General features: G+C 41.6%; 1 protein-coding gene across 1 annotated transcript in view; it reads right to left on the bottom strand.

Moving 5' to 3' along the window:
• vps9d1 (VPS9 domain containing 1) overlaps positions 1–21,330 on the bottom strand; it is a 39,440-nt gene that overhangs the window by 8,780 nt on the left and 9,330 nt on the right. Inside the window, exons 6-13 of the mRNA XM_088614255.1 lie at positions 19,912–19,974; positions 18,365–18,417; positions 17,767–17,854; positions 17,442–17,527; positions 15,628–16,100; positions 13,102–13,231; positions 11,405–11,610; positions 10,449–10,533 (exon numbers count right to left, since the gene is read on the bottom strand). Coding sequence (XP_088470381.1) covers positions 10,449–10,533; positions 11,405–11,610; positions 13,102–13,231; positions 15,628–16,100; positions 17,442–17,527; positions 17,767–17,854; positions 18,365–18,417; positions 19,912–19,974 — 1,184 coding nt within the window. The remainder of the gene's footprint in view (positions 1–10,448; positions 10,534–11,404; positions 11,611–13,101; positions 13,232–15,627; positions 16,101–17,441; positions 17,528–17,766; positions 17,855–18,364; positions 18,418–19,911; positions 19,975–21,330) is intronic.

Here is a 21,330-nt window from a genome sequence, read left to right as displayed (position 1 = left end):
GGTGGTCGTTTAACCCAGGACTACAGCACAGCTCCCTTCCGGGGTACCAAGGGGCAACCATTTCAAAACAGAGGCCCAACTATGCAGCAGGTCCCGTGGAAGAGTTACCGCTAAACCCTGACAATAGAAATGGGAGTTAGGCCAGACTGAAAAGGCCACACTGCTTCTACTCTTCCCTCCCTCCCCCAAACACAGTAACGGGATCTTCAAAAGCAAGAAGTCAAGATCTTGAGTTTAACCTCTTACCCAAAAGACGTTGTCTCAAAACACATAGCATTTCCTGTCCTGGTGCTTGGACGCTGCACTGGAATGCCTGGTCCAGTGGGAAGAGCACCAGCTAGTAATTTTGCAAAATCATTGTGAGTAGCGTTTTGATTTTTGCTACACAACTCTCATTCATTCCCTTGTACCAACCAGATCAGGATGTAATGAGGTTGTGGACCTAACCAGAACAGTCTACAGAAAACGGTTGAGCTACTAGGGAAGGGCGTGCACTGGTTTAAACACTCAATTAAGACTTTTTCCCTGTGAAATAACAAAAAATGAAAATTATTTTTTGATAAATCATTTAAAACACTCCTCTCCAACTCATACAAATGGGAAATGTACAGTCTCCAACATGTGGTGGGGAGTTTAGCTGTTTTAACATTAGCTGTGCAAACATACTATTAACGTTTGTCAGCATCTGCCTGCAAGCTTTCAACTAAGGTTTTACACTACAGCTTTGTTTAGTCACATGAGTGTTAATGAAATTTACAATTAAACTAGTGTCAAAGCAATGCCCCCATCCTGTCCACCCCACCGAGCGGGACCCCAGTGCGAGCCCTGAGGAATGACTGCATGCATGCATGTAGGTGAATGGTCTCAATCTGACAATGGGTGACTGAAACCTTAGGGTCAATAGTGCACAGCAGCTCCTCACAATCTTAAAATACAGGCTTACCGAGCAACTGGATGAGGCCCTGGCAATTAGATATCTGATACTCTCATCAATTAGAATGGTCCTATTCTTTCTAAATATGTGATAATCCTTTGGAACAAATAAGTTATTTTTCCATGTTTGGTAATGCAGCTTGTAAGAAACTCAATGTGTTGCTCATTGGGTGCAATTTTATCTTTAAAGAAAACATGCACTGTACCTTTTGCCACAAAATTTCAAATTGTCGACAGAACCTAGGACACAGTTTAACAAGAATTCAACTCAAGTGATATTTGAGATCAAGGTTTTAGTGATGGTAGTGGCAAGCTAGAGATGGACAAAGTGGAGCAAATTTTATGAGCTTCAATACTCAAAGACTTCTTGAAGCACACAGGAAAACATTTGGCATGCACACATACAATGTCTCACATGTAGATCTCTCATTTAAGGTCTTTATTTTGATGTTCCATCTAGTTTTTCATTGACAAAATAAGTGTGCGACCAACACCTATAATCAACTCTGGGACCTGAGATTTTGAGCTACGGGTCAGAATCCAGTGCATCTCCACACTCTGCACTTTTGACTTGGCTATCGCATTTATTGCTCTAAAATGTTTTTAGTCTGTACGTACTGTCAAACTCATACATACATACATAAACTCCTCTGTCCAAAACCTGCTAGCCTGTGATATGTTTTAAATGCAATACTGCAAAACACCCAACTGCAGGAACGGAGATACAGACTAACAGGGTGTTAACACAGGTGTAAAATGATACAACTGCAGTTATGCAAAGGAAGTGCTGCTTTCCTGGGCTTGGACCAGCTTGCCTTATGCCGACAACAACCAGGGGATGAGTACAGTCACCCAGAAATCCACATGTCCGGTGCAGCAGGGAATGCTTTAAGGGCAGAGACAGGGGAGATGAAAATGATACTGGGAAAGAGGGATTAATGGACCATAATTCCAGAGGAGGAGAAGTCTTACTGAAAGTAGGACACTACCAGTTTCTAGTTTAGTTCTTTCAGTCAATAGCAGTAAGTACAGTATATTAGTGTGTCCCTTTGAAGAAGTGGAATGTGTACATAGGCCATTTTTTTCCAGCCTGGAGATCCAGTAAACCTAATCACAAATGAAAACCACTAGCCCCATCTTGCAAAGATGTTTATGCTTTTCATTTCACTGTTTTTTTTTTGTAAAAACATTTCCAGGAAAGTGTTCATCTTGCCAAAATAACACTTCTGAAGTTAATCTTGCCGGGTCCAGTGATCATTAGACTGGTTTGGCCGTTCAGATTCTGGGCTGCTCTGAAGTGGATACTGAAAGAAAGCCAGAGAGCAAGTGGAACCGAAGGGGACAAAAATGTGCGGAATAATGGTAGTTTATAATATCATTTAATAAAAAAGCAGAAAAGCAGGCCTGAATAACTGAAACCACCGAACACTGGAACACAGCATGCTCATTTAAACTGCACTCCACCACACCAAGCGTGTGGGCAGCGAGGCAAGATCTCATGGGACGAGAGCCTGACAGGCTCCGAAGAAAACCGCTCGCAGTTTACTACACCAACGCGTCCCCATCGCAGGCACGCAAGGCAGGGAGGAGCGTTTCCTTTAAGCTCTCAAAACAGCCGCACGGTTCTTATGAGATGTGACGTTTGTCAAGAACGGACCAGCGCCAGTACCAACACCACACAACTGGTATCTGTCCGTCCGGTATGATCCATTCCTTCTAACCAGAGGAAACTGTGGATCCCATAAGAAAACTATGCAGAAACTACGGCAGCTGCATGGTCACATTAAACAGAACTCCAGTCTTGTATTTATCAAAAGACAGATTAGGAGGCACTTTAACACTTTAAGTGTGAATCAGTAGGCGAGGTACGTTTGGACCAGAACCTCCTCATAAGCCCTGTTTAACCAATGTTGCTTAACATCCTTTGTATATCCTTGCGTTCACATATGCTTTTATCCAACACTTGCAGCATTCGCAGCCCACAGAAATGGTATGCTTTAAAAAAAGCAATCATCTGGGTACCATGCAGAACCACTCTTCACACATTAGATCACGGACTTGAGGACCTCCGGATGATTCTCCCTGCTTTCCCAGCTTTTCACAGCAAGAACTCTTCATGCTGACATATCAGCACCAATCCACAGCACTGGCCATGCAATTTCAATGAAACAATTTTGCAGAAGGGTATCAAGGTTACTTCCTTTCCTTAAAGGAAACTTCATACATTCTGTAATCATAGGCCACTGGGGTGGGTTTAGTACAAAGATGTAAAGATTTGAAAAGTATATACCCTCTTCAATACTTGAGTAAAACTTTGTGAAAATATCTTCCATCAAAAGGAGGAGATGAAGGTGGGCCGTACACAAGATTTGCAGAGGTTTCTGAACTCCACTGGTTTCGGTTTACCAGTGGAGTTCAGAGTCTTATGCAACACTAAGAACATAAGAATATTCAGGCTGAAAAAGCAGCAGTGCAGGGGAAGAGGAGTGAACTTATTTAGTTACATGCAGCTTATTACTTCAAGCACCTCATCCAGTCGTTTCCTTAATAATTGCAAGCAATTTCCTCCTAGTGTGCCATATGATTTTTTTTGTTGAGAAAACTTAACAGAATTAGAAAAGGATCATCATTACATGCATCTAATGCGCTAGTGAAGAGATCAATATATATACACACACACACGTACAGACTGTATACTCAACTGCTTTATGACAACTTCAACTTGATAAAAATGAAAACTGATGTATGCTTACAGCAGAGAAAATAACCATCCAAACCTTTATTTCAGACTGAGAAATTGAGCATTTGAAACAACATGATTTTTTCTGCTGGATTGCCTTCCAGGACATGTTAATGATACTTGGCAAATGTCATCATATTTTGTAAAACAAGTGCCAAGTTTTACAGTCTGAGTAAAGTGCACAATTGAAAGGAGTGTGAGAGCCGTATAAGACCTGTGCTTTCACTTTCTTAAAACAGTGCATTGTCAGTCAAGGAAGAACTGCAGGGTCAACTATCACCTGTTTATTTTCCACTAACTGATCAAAGCGCAGTTTTTCTTTATTGCATAACCTACTCAAGTTAAATGTCAGCTGCAGTGCTTTTATTTAGCATTTTTAGAAAACTCTTTTCCCAGAACACCCAAATGCCATGACAAATGTCTGTAATGAGAATGATGTTTGGGCCCTTACTCATTCGCACATATACTGTATGGTCCAATTATATATTGAATGGACACACAGTGAAAACAGCATGTGTAAATATTAGCTATTGATGTAAAACATCAGTACTGTTTCTAAGTATATTAAAATACAAAGCTGTTTTCAGAAAAGTCCAGGTGCTTAAATGTTAGTTTTTTAGTTAATATTCTACACTTTTTAGTGTAGGAAAATGGTGTTGAGAAGATTAAAACATCTAAAGACACATCTAAGAAGATAATCATAAACAGTTTGTTCAATCTCTTTTCCTAGTTTTTGTTACCTTTATACAGTGTCTTGCACTTGTCTAAATTTATGTCATCTGCACAGCATCTGTACAGTCTGCCATTTTTAATGGCTTCAACTAACCTTGTTTCAACCAATACTCTTTTTTCAGTATCAGCAAATTAGGAAGTTGTGAAACTAATACCAAAATCGATTGATCTAAATCAATCAGATCCTAATACACCTGTGGTATTTCACCAAATATATCATGCCAATGAGAGCATTAATACTGTCTCCTGATTAATACGTTTTCATCAAAGCACATCAATGCCTACCACCTGCAATTTTAGAAATAATACACACGAAAATGAAATTAATTTTAAACACGTAAGATGGGCTGGATGGCTTTTGCAAGCTTTTAAACTAAAATCAAGCACCATGCAACACATCTGCAGGTAGCACTTCATTGTGCAAATTACACTTTCAGAAGCCATTCCATTCACTCCATATCGTGGTACACAGACTTCCCGAAAACATCACTGAAAATGGGAAACCACTAACGCTAACTTGTTAGTGCAAACAGCTGCCCACAAAAATACGTGGGTGGCATAAATGGTGGGGATTATAATCCAGTTGGAACTGAAGAATTAACTAGTTGTTCTTCGACAATCACTTAACTCCCTCCAACACGGCTTGAGACAAATCACCAGACAACCCTGTCAGCACAATTTTCTGGGAAATTAACAGGGAAAAATGTCTTGATTCCTTGGCAGCTTTTAGTCACCGGGTAGCCAAGGATTTGACAGGCCAGAACAAGGTGTGTGCTGTAATCGAAAGGGAGAGCCAAGTAACTATGGTGTATTAACCACAGATATGGGCACAATGTTTTTATATGCTTTTAAAAAAAAAGCATCAGAACTACTAAAGGAAGATATAGATGTATAAGAAAAGGACTGAAAGTCAAGCTTCAAAATAGTCTTCAAATACTGGACCATGAATCGTGGTACTGTTGTCAGAGTCTAGATTGAGCCTGGGTCACGTCACAAGCTGACTGTCGCGAATCAAGCAGCAGCACGAGACAGGGATGAGCTCTTTCTCTTCAGCGCCCTCTTGGCTTCCAGCAAAACCATGACTCCTGGACCTTCCTGCACGCTTGGGTGGCATCACTGGGAGACGAGCTACCCGTCCAGTGCTGTGAGGCACTGCGGTGCTGCAACACGTCAGATGATGAACAGCACTGACAGACGAGCGAGCTGCTGGAGCTTGTCTGCAGCTCGTTCGCCTTCTGCTGTACAGTTGCAGCTGTGTGTCAAGATCTATAAAACTGGTGGCTAGTCATTGACTGTTTTGAAAGGTTGTTCAATACTAAATCCATTCCCTTTGCGGCTGCCATTTAATTACATCTTGGACCTTAAACTTCATTTTCAAGCTATTTAACTTTTAGAATCCACCCTGTGCCTTCTGCTTCTGGGATGCCAGGGATCGGCAACTGTTTAATAATGGATGAATGGAGACAATGGTTTCATTCCTAGTTCCCAGGTACCATAGAAACTTTTGTTTGCTTTTGGGGATAGTACCATGGTCTAGTTAGCTGCCGACATCTGCTTTAACCAGCATCACCAAGGAACAGCAAGGCCTTGGGAATTTCCCAGAAACTTTTGAATCTAAATCACAGTAATTTGCATGCAAGAGGCAGAGGTTTGTAACCAAACCACCTTTGCAAGCGGCGGTTCCTACTATTGCTGGAGCCTTAAGCAATGTACGCTGCCAAATTCCTCAAAGAAAGCTGTATAAATTGTATACTTGTTTTTTACTAAGCCAGACAACATAACGAAGGTGCTTTGGACAAATGCCAGCAGGACTAATATACTGAAACATTCATGACAAAGGAACAAGCTTCACAGTCCTCTTGGATGTCATCCTGCTACCCACCACCAATCCTCTGCATTAGTTCATACTCTGTGAATGAGGATGCCAGCTGGCACCAGGCTATGCACTCAACATGGGAAAAACGGTCGTAGCTTCTTTGACCACAAGCCCTCCATAACCCAACACTGATTCAGCGAGACAGGTTCAAACCCCTCTAATTGGCACACTATTCTTCAGCCTCCAGAAAACTCCCTGCCCACTGTGATCGGAAGGCAGGGACAGGACAAGGCAATGTAGCATGGGCCTGTCTAAAACCATCCATCAGAAGGCCTCCATTAAAACGACTCTCACTGAGCTCAGACGCCAGGGCAGATGGCTACAGAAGCCAATTCGCAGCAACCAGAAGCGTCTCGGGCTTCCCACAAACAAAAACTCTGCATGGGCTGCCTTAAAGCAAGTGAGGGACCTAGATTTGAGTCCCCCCCCTTCTGTTTGACCTCAAGGGCCATACAGTATAAACTGCACTGAATCCACAAAGGCGTTTCACAGGGCCAGAAAGTCTCATCAGTATAGGTCTTTCCATAGGACGGACAAAGCTTCACGTTATTTAAAACCATTCCTTCAAAAAAAATTAATGTGATCCAAAAAAATTCTTGAAAACAAAGTAGTTCACATGTAGAGACGCGAACCGACGTTATATTTTGAAATCTTAAAATTAAAACGTGTCTGATCAGGACACTCTTTCTCTCCCTCTTTTTCTGGCAAGTTCCTGGTTTTTGCAGTCTTGTCTTTTAAAATTCACAAAATCTGTTCTGGAACAATTTATTTTGAAGAAAATCAAAGTTTATCCATTGTTCGAGGACAGGCTTGTTATTCCAGGTTATTCCTAAGCAGTGGCTTTTCCTCCTTATGCTGGGAATAGTTACAAGGAGGGAATCAAAGCTGAACTACAAGATCAGATACTCCCTCACTAAAAGAAAGTAAACCACGGTTTTGTTTTGAAAAACAGACAGAAGCAGTGGAGTTTGCTAAAAGCCCTCGTGCAATTTACCTTCTATGTCCTATCCCCACCCCCTTCATGTCTTCGGGGGGGCTGACCTGGATAAGCAGACCAGGCTGCTCTTGAGCCCCCGCTGTTGACTTCAGACCATGTGCCCCAGATACACCCCAGCCACACTCCCCCTCGTGACAGACGGGCTCGGCGCACCCCTGAGGGCCCTGTTGCATGTCAGACCACAGCACGTCTCCTGCTGGGGGTCTGACAACACAAAACCGTCTAGCACCGCACACAATTCAGGGCACTGAGCAGGAAGACGCTTCAGTCCGGACTCTTCAGTTCTGGGAGACTGTGAGGAAATTACTTTTTACTAAAGCATTTCAAATTAAACCTTGACAAAACAGTAGAGGCAGCGTTATTGTATTTCTTCCTCCAGCCATTTTCTTGTCTATGTAAAATCCCACCCGTGGAAGTAAATGCACGAACCATTTAGTTCATACCTCACTAATTCTAACCAACAAGACTCTAGATCCTTGTTCAAAAAAGTTTTAGAATTTCTTTTCACAACAGTGCTCTTGTACACACTAGTACTATCACCTTACCCTTAACAGAAGATAAGCTATTAGTGAAAAAGTCCATTAACTACTGTGATAGATTGGCCCCTAAAAAAGTATTTAAAACTTTAACAGAGCTAGTATAATATAGTAATGGAAAACCACTGCACAGTAATACTAGCACTTTTTAGCTGCTGACTTTATAAAGAAACGACAGCCAACATCTGTTGAAAAACTATGACTATGAAGGAGTGTTACAAAAACACTGAGAACCAAAACTCAAAACCACATCAATCAAGACATACCATAGAAGAACCTCAAAAGAACATACCTTTCACTGTCAAGAAACAGGAGATTGAGTCTGGCATGTGGTTGTCCTTGTTCAAGAATAAAATGTCTAGCTTGTAGCAAGACAAGAAAGTACGTTCTAAAGTGAATGTTCAAGGGGCAGATCATATTATAACAGGTGATAAGATACAAATCATTGGCATATTACAAACTTTATCACTCTTTTAGCAAAAAAAATTTGCCAATTCCAAAGGCATTTTGTTGCCCCTTTCTAAGAATTGTTACCAAGTAAGTGTTGTTTTTTCCTGGTATTAAGTGTTTTTGCCCAGTTCTATTTCCCAGACTTTCAAAATAAAACTGAACGTAAACATTGCAATCAAATGTAATGTAATCTCATTTATAGAGGCTGATTTGAAGGGCAGTTCTAGCACTGACTGCTTCTGGGTGAAATGGCAGCACCTGAAAGGCCTGTTTCCTCACATTTTCAGCACATCTACAGGAAGGGCGATGACACTGGGTGATAGAAGGAACAATGGAATGAATTGAAATTATATGGTATATAATATAAATGAGTGTTTAAGGGTGTGACTTTGTTCTGCCTGTGGACACCAGTTTGGTGTAATCATTGTTTAGGCGGATATACTAAAAATCCTAAAACAAACTGTAGCTTTATGTGCACTGTATCATTGATGCATCTAAAAACAGAACTCTTTTGGAATTCTAGAAGTTGGAACAGGCTAATATTCTTTACTGCAGCATTCCTTAACACTATTTTACAATATTCTGCACAACTAACTATAAGGAAAACCATCTTCAGGAGGTACTACTAAGGCTCCATAACAAAACAGAGATTCATCTCTGTTGCTGAAATTATTTCTGAAAACTTCAGCTGTGAGTTATAAATGGATTATTTTGATAGATAATGTTGAATTGTATATTGGAGTTTAACATCCGGGAAATTGTCTTTTAAAGACGGAACCCAATCAAAAAGCACAGACTGTATACTCAATCCCTTAATTTAAAAACTTCTCTAGTAGATCAGATCCATGTACAGTATCTGGGTCTAACCAAGGAAACGAACTTGAGGTCTTTCAAATGCGATTCCTCCCATAATTCCAAGAGTGCTAAAGTAAAATATTCAATAAAAATGTTTTTTGAATTAATAGTAATCAAAACCACATTTAGTTAAAACACAAAAATCCCAAAAGCTTTTTTTCACTACTTAAAAATGCTGAATGGAAAAAAGTGCATAAAAGGGCAAAATTTTGTTTAGACTGAAAAGATGTTACCAATTCAATGTAATCAGATGAGAAAAACATTGCTAACCTACTTTTTGTTTGGTTTTTCCTTTTAAAAACCTCCCTCATTAAAAGCCAGTGGAATAGGACCTGGAGACAGTCAGTTGAGGCTCAGGCATACTGGTACCCTTCACCTTGCCCCATATCAGAGGAAGCACGTCTTGTCACTCAATGGAGTCAAACACTTCAGTAACTTTGTATCGGGTTCAGTTCATTCATTTTGAAGGGACAAACCACTGATGGATACACTAATCACATTTAATGGTAACTTCTGAAAACTAAACATACTTTCATTGGCCCGCCTGAACAGGAACATTCCAAGTTAATGAGCAAACTTAGACTGTAATAAACAAATCTGAAAATGATACCTCCCATGCAGATATTTTTCCATGTTGAAAAGACAAGAGTGCACAACTATACTTTTTACATTTACAAATGAACCATTTGGTCTCCAAGGAAAAAGAACATTGAAATGTTACATATAGATAGCTCTAAGCACAATTTCGAACATGTTTTATGTAACTATTGCATGACACTGGGGTTTAATGACTCCTGTGCATGTCAAGCCTTGCAGTTAAGGTTTTCCCAGAGCTAAAAAGATCTGAGTTCCTCCTTAACTGTAAAATCATACTCTTCACTTGCTGGTCAGAATGAATTTGAGTACTTCACAAAAGCAGTTTTTGCCATACACACACAATTGGAGAGCCTATTACAAGTCTTTTCATAATATTCAAACCCTGAAGCAAAGAACAGACACTGAAAGAGGTGGAAGAGGGGGCACAGGACTTAGATTTAATGCTCACTTTTGAATACTGAACGCTAGTGTACAAATTAAAATAAATTACACCCTCAGCTTCCACAGTTTAATAGTGTGGTGTTGTCGTACACCTTGCAGATTCTGTTTACAATGAAGCACCAGCAAGAAGTGAGTGAGACCGGGAGAAACATCTTCTGGAGACTTTAAAAGATTTAGAAACAACTTAAGAGCTTCATATTTTGCAAAAGAGAATAAGAGTCAATAGTGGAGTTTAAGTAAGAGTGGGTGCAGTTTTGGCACCAGACAGCACAGGGGAGAGGTCATACTCACATGGCGGCGGTGCTGGGGGAGCCCGCTGGAGTGTGACAGCTTTGGTAGTCCTCTGCACACTCGCAGATCAGCCGCAGGGTCCGAACTGCAAAACACACCCGGACACATACGTGCAGTCAGTAACTGGGGGGACAGTCTTCCCCACGGTCTAAAAGTCACTGAGCGGGGGCACCCATCTGCCCTCTTGAGGCCTCACCAGGGGTGCTGGAATGGGTCCAGCAGCCAGTGCTCACCAGTGGTGTTCTATCAACTGGGATTTGACTGAAGAGTGAACGAAGTGACCAGAACTGGAGATAAAACCCCAGCTAAGGTACACAGAGGAATCTACCCACATTTCATTATGGCATTGTTATATAACAGTGTAGTTATTTAAAGTGGTGAAATTTGTCCAGTCATTCTCAAATTTACAAAGCATGGAAAACCACAGAAGAAACACTGCACAGAATTATGGCGCATCTCCACATTATGCTGCATGATGCACAAAAGCCCTTCATTGCAAACCAGTTGTGGTGCAGAAGTTTCTGAACTGGACGAATCCCCTGGAATATTTCAACTTTTATTTTGACATGTTTCACGATAACACTCAACTGTTATGGTCGAGTTCTGAACAAGGATGAAAGAAACACAGGAAAATTCCCAATCTTGAATGCCACATTTTCCTGAGCAACTGTATGAGTCAATCTCTACATGAAATATGGTAATTCAATAACCTGCCCAAGGGTAATCTGTGGGTACTTCAGGACCTGGGCAAGACTGCTGGAGTGTTTACAGATAAATTGAGAATATGAGGCAACAGGAATTAACTTTAAATAAAATCTACTTTAAACATGGATAAGGAATGACAATTTACAATGTTCCAGGCTGTTAAACAAGATCCTATTAATTCCATGATGGAGTTTGGGTTGAATTTTTCATAGAATTCACCAATAAAGATAAAGTAGATACCGATATCTTACCAATGCATTCCAGTTTCTTTTGTGGACAGAAGTCTTTGGAGATCAGTCTTAATTCTTGCACTGCAGCTTCATAAGGGTAGGAACCAGAGAAGGAAGCCGATTCTGGGGGGAAGAGTTTTGAAGCAACGCCCAGATTGGCAGGTGTGAAATCTTTGGAAAGCTTCATACTTTTTTCAAACTCCATCTCCTTCAGCCAATACACTTTCCTGAAAAAGGAAAACAAAATGTTGACTCAAAAGGCTGAACTGCTTTAATAACTAGGAATGGCATTTCCTGACACCAGGAAAACGTCAATACTTCACACTGATGTAGCTCAAAATGAAAGAGAAAAGTGATAATTGTTCAGAGACATGGCCAAGTACTCTAAATGTAAACTTCTCACCACATGATATGGCATTTTACTGAAGTGTGGTCTTCACTTATGTCCTTCCAATCCCCAAGGATTAAATTCAGAACTTTGGACAGCTCTCAAGATTATCTGTGCACTGTTTAAACCAGGAGAGGAACCACCTGGAAGGCTGAGGTTTCAGCAGGTTTCATTCCATCTGGGCTCTAAGCCAAATCATTACTGGCTAAATGGGACCAATTTAACAACTTCTCCAACTCTTCAGGTAATGATCTATATAACTCGTCTCAGATGAAATTTAGCCATGGAACAGACAGAAGGATGTCTGACACCCTCAATAATTAATTCTGTTTTCTGTGGCTAGATTTGCTTTGTGTTTCTTTCACTTAAGAGACTAACTAGAAACTAGGGGTTTCTAATCAATCTCTAATGTTCTAGTAACATGCAATCTGTGACTGGCTTGAGAAACAACAGATGTTCCTGGCAGAAGCACTGGAAAGAGCATCTCAGTTTTAACATATACATTGCTCTTATCTCAACCTCATTTGAATGTAGTCCTTCAAGAAGAAAAGAATGGAACTAGGTTGCAAAAGTTTCAAATAGATTCAGATTACATAACCTTGTTCAAGCCGTGTGAGTTTTTCACAGGGGCCCAGAATGAAATTTTAATAAGGGTACTACTTTTCACCTGTTTATTCTTCACTGGCACATGAAAGAATAATCTCAACTGGCTCTACTGCATTAGCAGAAGTCACATTATTCAAGGTGGAAGTTTGGATTAAGCAATAAAAAAAAAAAATGCCCCTAATGGCAAGAAATTTCAACCTCTACTCCCATCTAACCCAAATGTGCCTTAATTGAACTAATTGACAGCAACCCTTCTAAGTGTTCAGAATTTAAGAGGACAGAGACCCGAACCCCACCACCCAACATTGCACAGCAGTGCCGTCTACAGTGGAGCAAGGGGACACCAGAGCACCAATTCAATTAGTTCAGCATGGTAAACAGTAACCCAAAATATCTGTAATGAGATTTTGATCTGGTTAATATAGACTCCCTAAAATATGAAGTCATGGATTTTGTGGCATTAGAGGTAAGAAGGAGGGGACACTTCAGGCCTTCTCCCTCTGAATGACCAGGATTTAAATGAGTTCTGGGTCTCAGCAGGTAGGAGTCTTTTGCAAAAAACTCCTTTTGGGAAAAAAATGGACTTTTGCACAAAGTATTTAGAACATTTTCAGTTGTATATACACCACGCAGAAATAACCAGATGCAGGATATGCACAGTATAGTGGATGGGGGCTTGTGCAACAATCCCCTCCAGCCTAGACAGCCTCAGCAACTGTCCTACCTGAAGAGGGCCAGGAGTGGAGCCCAGATCGGGGGAAAGAAGATCTCCTCGATGCTGGCGACACACCGGTCTTTGGAGACTGCAGTGTTCAGGCACTCGAAAGACAAGATGCACAGAGAGAGGAGTCGATCTGGGTGGGGGGGAAAGAGAGCAGTTTGTGTCAGGACCTGCTTAATGCAGAAAGATCCCAGAGACTGTGCATGCTCTGGTGCTGTGCCAACATGTACAGCGGCTCAGGGGAATATACAGGGAAACTCAACAAATGTGCAAATTTAGAATTAAATTTAGTTTCCTTAAAAAATACTTTAAACCTCTGTCAATCTTGGGTGACTAGTCAAGACAGTTTTATTATGCAAGAACATGTACATTGTAGGATTGATTAACCATAGACCATAGAATATTTTTATATTTAAAAATCCAGCACCCTTTAAAACAAAGTCCTAAGGAGTGTTATTACAAATAGAACTACTCTTTTGGCTGTCCGAGATTTGAAAAAGTCACAATTCAATGAGTGCTCACTCAAATACATGTAGGTGGCTGTGTATTGCTTATAAAATGCTGCTCTCTAGTGGTCAAGCAACATACTCAACGATACAACTGAAAAGGGTATTCACAAATCAGAATCCCACCAGTTTTTCACATCTACAGTGTTTCAGCTCGTCTCAGACCTCTGACAGAGCTAGAGATATTAACTCTCATGAAGTTGTTTTAGTCATCAGTTATTGTGTACAGTACCAACAGCTGCTCACAGGGGCCCAGAAAGGGGCACATTCGAGAAATAGGGACTGTTTCTCCGATGTCCCCTTCTTCCCCATTGCTCATGCCTTCTCCATCCGGTAACCCCTTTCTCCCAAACCACAGACAGCCCCAATAATCCCCCCACCTCCCCGAGACAGCTGTGCACAGGTATGGGCTCAACAATGCTGTGATGGCGACCACTGCTACATCTCCCCTCCTGGCCTACTGAACCTGTGCAACAAAGAGCTTCCCATCCATGGCCTTATCGAACCTTCCACTGACACCAGGGAAGGGAATGCAGTGTGGGTCCTCATCACTAACACCCACACGGGAGGCAGAGTGGGTCCTCATCACTAACACTAACCAGACGAATTTGCCTGGGCTAGGGAAGGGTAGTGAAGAATTAGCATGTTACAAAACACAAGGGAATACGGAGACCAAAAACCACAGATAGTGGAGTAGACCTGCCCTCAGCTCATGACCATTTCTGAAGAAAGATGGTGTCTAATATTATGCTACTGCAACCTAAACATTTAATTAGAGAGAGGCTCATTCAAAACTATGCGAAGGATCAATATGAAAAGGTCAGTCATCTTCGTGCAAAGATAAGGCAAAACTCTTTTCACTTTAATAGGCAAAGCCTATGGATGGAAAAAAAGAATTAAAAACAAAAAAGCATGCTACGAGTTGTACTGGAACATTTAGAGAAGGGTTATGGGACAGACCAATACCTCCAGAGATTTGAAAAGTTTGGGAATGCTGTCTCCTGACTGTGAATTTGGCACATCTATCAGTAAACGAAATGCCAGAGACAGACGTCAATACTAACAAGTCTACGAAACATGTCTTAGCAGAGAAACAGGCTCGCGGTGACCTCCAGTACCTGGAGCCGGCAGCAAATTCCTGCAATCCCAACATTATCAAAAACATTTTATCTTTGAAGATAAGGAATGACAAAATGAATTTCCTAGAATGTAGTATGAAGAATACTTTGTTCTCTTTAAAAAAATCCAGGTTTTAAAACAAAAAATTAAGTAATAAAATACCATGTTAATGCTACAGTACTTTTATAAAAACGTAATAAAGATAAAACATGGACCCTGCCCCAGAGATAAAAAGATCTTTTAAAATTCGACTTTATTCGGGCTTCCAGACAATGTGTATCTGCATCAGTACTGACATCGTTACTAGCAGGAGAGGACAAGCGTGCTTCAACCCAGGCAGCCCGTACAGCACGCCTGGCATGCTTGTGACAGCCACAGTTACACAAGCCCGGTCCCAACCTGCGCAGGAAGGAAATCTAAGGCAACATGTAATGGTGAAGTAAACAAAATTTCACATTTTATCAGAGCACAAACAACGGAACGAGTCTTCCAGAACAGATCTGAGACAAACACTGCGAAGAGATGAGCTATTTATACATTCAACCTATACTCCCTAGAAGCCAGACTGTAAACAACAACAGAGAAATCTATGCTCCTTCAGAGATAAGCAGGTAGCTTAATTCTTTTTAAACAGAATAGGGAAGCTTTATTCAGCTTTAGGGAAGAAGTGATATATTCTTAAAAAAAGGTTGATATGATCCATTTAGTTTTAGTGTTCTGGAAAACAAAACATCTGGAGATTCAGACATTTTATCTTGACATTGTTTAATGCTATTATTTATGCTGAAGGCATACTAAATACATTCCCATCATTCATATACATTAAACCATAATTGGTGGTTTCGTGCACTTCATGGAAGCCGGCAACGATACCTGGCCCCTCCACCCCACAGCAGCCACTCACCAATGGAGTTGTGAATCTCCTTCACGACGCCCTTCAGGTGGTCCTGCAGCGCCTTGTCTTCCAGCGCTTGGACCCGGGACCCCGGGACCACCAGCGACTTTGGCCCATCCTCCAGGCCGGCCGGCGGGCTGTCCAGCTGGGCGAGGAACTGCTCCAGGTCCTCGAAGGAGCTGTCCGCGTCCACCCCGCCGGCCGGCTCCTCCCGGTTGGCGTTGTAGTCCTCGATCAGCGGCAGCGAGGCGGCCGACCGGCTGGGCCTCAGCTTCTGGCTGTTGGCGCGGTTCTGCTCCTGCACCGAGCGCAGGCACTGGATGCTCTGCGAGGCCTTGATGCCGGCGGCGTTGCGGTCCGGGGCCGGCAGCTGGGACGCGCTCCTGGTGGACAGGCTGCTCTTGCTCACGATGGGGTAGAGCTTGTTGTAAATCCTGTACTGCAGCCGCTTCAGCAGCTTCATGATGGGGTGGTCAGGGCAGCTGAGGAAATCGGATCATGCCCATAAAAGAGTCAGATTCTCTTAGTTCTTTAGATAAGGTCCAACAATCTGATCCTTCCTCCCACTTGCTCTAAACATCCTTTATTCTGATATATTCCACCACATGGAATATATCCTGTTGAAAATATTAAACAACTTAATATTTTCAATGTCAACAGTACTGTATAATACTTCCGACACTGGGTTAATGATGGCAAGAAAAGAGTGAAATGCAGCAAATTACCCCTGGGGAAAACAAAACTAAGACTGAATTATTTTTACTACATTTATAGATGTTTGAAATTCAGGACTCAGCATTACATGCATAACACCCCCTTTAATCAATTGCACGTTGAAAAAAAAATGTACTTTTTAGCAGTTGGGAATTTGCATAAAAACAGCCGATAACAGAATCGAACATTTTTTTTAAAGTTTTGTCCGAGACAGACAGAAAAGCACTATAGTGCCAATATATTGATTTTCCATTACATCGTACTATAGATAATGTGCATGGCAGCCCAGTATCATTTCTCTTGCCTGCAATCTTTAGGACTAGACTCAAGGGTTAAAGTGTGTGGAACACTTTTTGAAAGATATCAGTGAGAATTGACTGAAGTAGAGGAAGTGGTAAATGACTGAGGTTGCAGCCAACTTATAATTTTGTCTTCACCTGTACCTCCTGTGGCTCAGTGACCTATGGCCCAGATGCACTGACAGGACAGAACAAAACTCAGCTGGAGAAGCTGCAATGATGTGCCTCAGCATGTTGATTATTGACAAATCAAAAACAAACCTGGAAATCAAACAAATCGCCACTGGAAATCTTTACTTCCTGAGAAGCCCTGACTTACTAAAGCTAAGCTGAAATAAGTTGTACATTCTAAATGCTGCACACGCACACAACACAACAGCATGACAAAATACCTTTCAAAGATTATAGATGTCTATCAATACTGCATCTGACAGACAGCAAATTCAGCATTCAGAAACTGGAAACCAGTTATGTTTAAATGTCCAATTAACCTGATTTAATTCTGGGAAGATTTAGGGCACTTGATTTCTCATGCTTTTCCACAAGTACCACCAACCACCTGATTCAGAGTCAATCACATTAAAGCTCCACACAACATTGTAGCCAAGGCCCTGCTGTTTCAAACCATTACAATAACGCAAAGAAAATTTCAAACAACAGGAGACAATTGGCCCGTTTTAGCATGTTTGCTCTGAGGATCTAACCCAGCCGCTTCTTGAAAGGAGCTAGGGTACAAGCTTCAACAACACAGCTGGGCGGCTTGTTCCCGACTCCCACAATGTGCACTGCTCTCCCTTTCCTTCTCTTTACCTGACAATGTAGGAGATAAGACCCGTAACCAGAGTCAAATCATTCGGCTTTTTCTTCAGTTTTTCTTTCCACTGCCGAGGCCAGGACTGCAGAAGAAACGGGATAGACAGCCGTTATACGAGTCACAAAGCTATTCTGCACTAAAAACATGAACATGTCAGAAAACAGATCAGTCCTCATGGACACTGTCCTTCCAGTATTTGGAACTTAAACATTTTTAAAAACGGGTACATTTATCACCCCCAAATTGCTCTAATTCAGAAAACGGATGAAGCGTCCTGACAGACTCTAGGTGAAGAGAACAGAGCGCAAAGGCAGGCCTTACGTGGTCCTGCTCGTACTCCAGCACACTGGCGTAGAGGACCCTCAGCTCCTGCTCCTCTGGGGTAGCGGAGACCGCGCTGGAGAACCTCCTGCACACAACACACTGTACTTAGAAAGCTCAGATCGCACACGCAATGATTACAGATCGCCAACCATACACCTGGTCTTGGAGGAGCTCTGCGCCTTCTAGGGCTTGCTGTGGCCAAGTGACTTCAGTTTTGTATTCCGGGTATATCTGTAAACTTGTTTAGAGGAACGTAAAGGTCTAAGGGATTCGTAACTGGTATTAACACTGTACCAATTTCCTTGAAGCAGCACTGCCCTTATTCAGGTAACCAAAAGGATCTCTAAAGAAGGAAAAAAAAGGATTGTGGGAGAATCTGATACCGTGTTATTCCACCTGTGTCTGCTCATCATCAGTTAACTAGTGAGAGCTGGTTAGCCAACAATAACAGCTGGCAAGCTGCGGAGATGCTGCGTAAAGTTCTATGTGCAGAAGTCGCAAGAAACGGTCCTCTTAGAGGTGAGTATTTTGACACTCAGGACTGACTGAAAAAAAGTTAAATGTCTAGCCAGCAGAAAAAAAAAAACCTTTTTACCTGTTAGCTTCTTCCTGTAGCCTCAGTCTCCTCTCTTCCATTTTCCTCTGAAGCTGTTTGCCTTTGTGATAAGGAACTTTCATCTCCTCATTCCTTTGACACTCAAAGCAATAGTGAGGGCCAGGCATTCACTCAATTTAGAAACTCCTATTCCCAGCTGCCTTACTTTTATTGGCTACTAATCCAGAGCCTGCAACTTCAGACAACTACAGCCCCACTCGTGGGCTAAGAAAGCATGGTTTCAAACAGACTCTATACTTGCCATAGCCACACTGCCTGAGATGTGTATTATTTCAGAAAATGTGCCATTGCACTGGCACTTAGAGAAGACATAATGCAAGATCAATTATTTTTTATTATTAAGTCTCGTCATGGAAACCAGCACACAATGTTACAAACTCAACTGTTGGACACAGGACAGAATAATGACTTTTAAATCCCACAAATCAAAATAACAATAGGGACCTAAACTCCAACCTAAGCATGGTCAGTGCAACTTCCAACCCAACGATATCAGATACGCAAGGCTAAGGAGAACCCAATCCCATCACTGCTACATGGGATGAGACACCACTGTAAACATACTTTGGACTCAACTCCACTCAAGTGGACAAAAATCTTGGAATAATGGCTCTTGTGTAGAACTTGTGTGCCAAACAAAGCAAGCAAATCACAAGGTTTTTAGGATCTTAGTAAAGCTGCATTATCTTTATCAGGAACAAGTCATGGGTTTATTCCATGCTGGAAAGAGAAGAAAGAAAACAACGTTTCGGCTGTGGAGCCTTATTAGTGTGTTTCCTTTCAGCATGGAATAAACCTATTACTTGTTCCTCTGCAGCCTACGCATGCTGACGCAGCTCCCCACCTGAACTACTTATCATTATCAGGCCTGACTCATACTTGCACCTCGTTAAAAATGAAAACACATGCATAACATAAGCAAACACTTGTGCAGGACTCTACGAGTATAGGTCAGATACCTCAAGCTGCCTTGGACAGGAAGTTCACGAGAAAAGGTTAAAACCTAAACTGAAATGATTCTGACCAACCTGTTGTCTGTCACAGCTGCTGAAGGCTTTCAACTCTTTGTAATAAGAGGGACAGACCAACATCTATATGCACTTATCAACATCCATATACACACACACACAGGTGTAAATGCATAAAAATAACAGATTTAAAATATACTCAATTTAAGCAATATCATGCATAAGAGACACAAACCTTAAGCAATTGCATTTAATGGATTTTTCTGGGTGACGAGAATTATTTCATGTCATACCTGCCCTTCACAGTTCACCACTATAGAAAGAAATCATCATTGCCAAATGGTGACTAAAATGTTTCTTTCTTAACTGTCCCTTAATCAAACACTAATAAAATGACCTGCAAGACCCTGTTCATTCATTTGATTCTTCTCAGTCACCTCAATTACCCTCATCACAGCCCACTTGGTCAAACAGACATGCAGGACAGTTCTCTATCTAGACTAGAGGATGCAGCGAGAGAGGAAATCAAGTTAATCAAGAGTCTGCTGAAAAGGATACGGCCTCATGTCTTGCTTTGGCTATGATGAGGTTCTCCATCATCTGGCGTTGAAGAGATAAAGTCTGCAGGTAGAAAAAATAAGCATAAAAGCATCACGTGCATTGCTCACCCCTGGTGAGAAACTGGAACAGTGCCACTACGACATGGGTGAGTGACAGGTTTCAACAACGCCATGCCACATCTACAGTACCATAAAGGAAAAAGCACAAGGCAGCCTCAATTCAAAAGCATCCCATAGTGCTTTAATTCACTTGACATGGCCAGCATGTATTGCAACGGCTGTACAGCCTGTATCAAACCAGACTTGAAGCAGTCCTCTCCTGAAAGCTAGAAATCATATAATGGGGGTCTGCAATCAAACCACATCGGGGTAAACCTTGCTGTCTGTTAGTTCTGATCTGCCCGTAGAGACCCAGTTGAGAAAGGGGTCTCAAAAACCAATCTTAAAAGTAAACCAGAAATACTACTCCTGAAGATAAGCATCACTGTAAACCATCCAAAATGGTTTCCTTAAAACCCTTAAGGAATACCCCCATAAAGCATTTATGTCACAAGGCAAACTTAACATGCTTCTAACAAACTAAAGCCATCTAAGTAGGATGCAGAGGAAGATGATTTTGAAATCCTGTTAATCAAAAAAACCCAATCTTAATTAAAAAAAAAAACTCTAAATCTTGCACTTCCTTGGAGCTCTGTAGCCCAGGCAAGAAAATATTCACCAAGCAATTTTCAATTTGTATTTTCAATGCCTTTGTTGTAACTTCCCTTTGCGCACTCTTTAGGGTTCGTGAGTATTCGATGTTGAAGAGAGCTACAAAATCTGTTTTCAGTATTTCAGCACTTTTCCCCCCAATAATTAACACTTCTGGCTTCTTCGAGCGTGAAAAGCGCTTAGATCTTGCACTGCGCGCGCGCGTCGACAGCGGTGGGGGGGCGGACATTTAAAGTTTAAAAGGCAAATCATGCTTTCATTGCCTCAAAATAACCCGCCTAATGGGTTTTCAATGACAAGCCCGATAGTAAGGCGTTTTCGAATATATTAAACACTGCCGTCATGAGAGGCACATATTCACCCATCTCCTTCATTCACAAGCGTAGAGATGGATTTTCCCTCCAGCAGTTAGGCGTGCCACGTTAAAACCCTATCAGAAATAATCAATACCATCCTTCTATATTCGGCAAACCACATCGGTCTCCAAGGCCCCGCAAAATATAAATGACTAATAACTGCAAAGTCAGGAAAACAACACGCAGGAACTCGGATGTTGGCAATTTCGCCAAGTTTGTTTTTAACGCTTTGTCACAAATCGTGGCATAGTATGAAAACGAAATTTACCTTCAAATAAGATTTGAGTTTCCTCCAGTAAACTCGTAAGTCCATACGGGTGACAAATAGTACGGAATTCCACCTTGCATAA

The sequence above is a fragment of the Lepisosteus platostomus genome, chromosome 20 (assembly GCF_059453375.1).
Source record: "Lepisosteus platostomus isolate fLepPlt1 chromosome 20, fLepPlt1.hap1, whole genome shotgun sequence".
NCBI classification, from domain to species: domain Eukaryota; kingdom Metazoa; phylum Chordata; class Actinopteri; order Semionotiformes; family Lepisosteidae; genus Lepisosteus; species Lepisosteus platostomus.
This window is presented reverse-complemented; position numbering and strand designations above follow the sequence as displayed.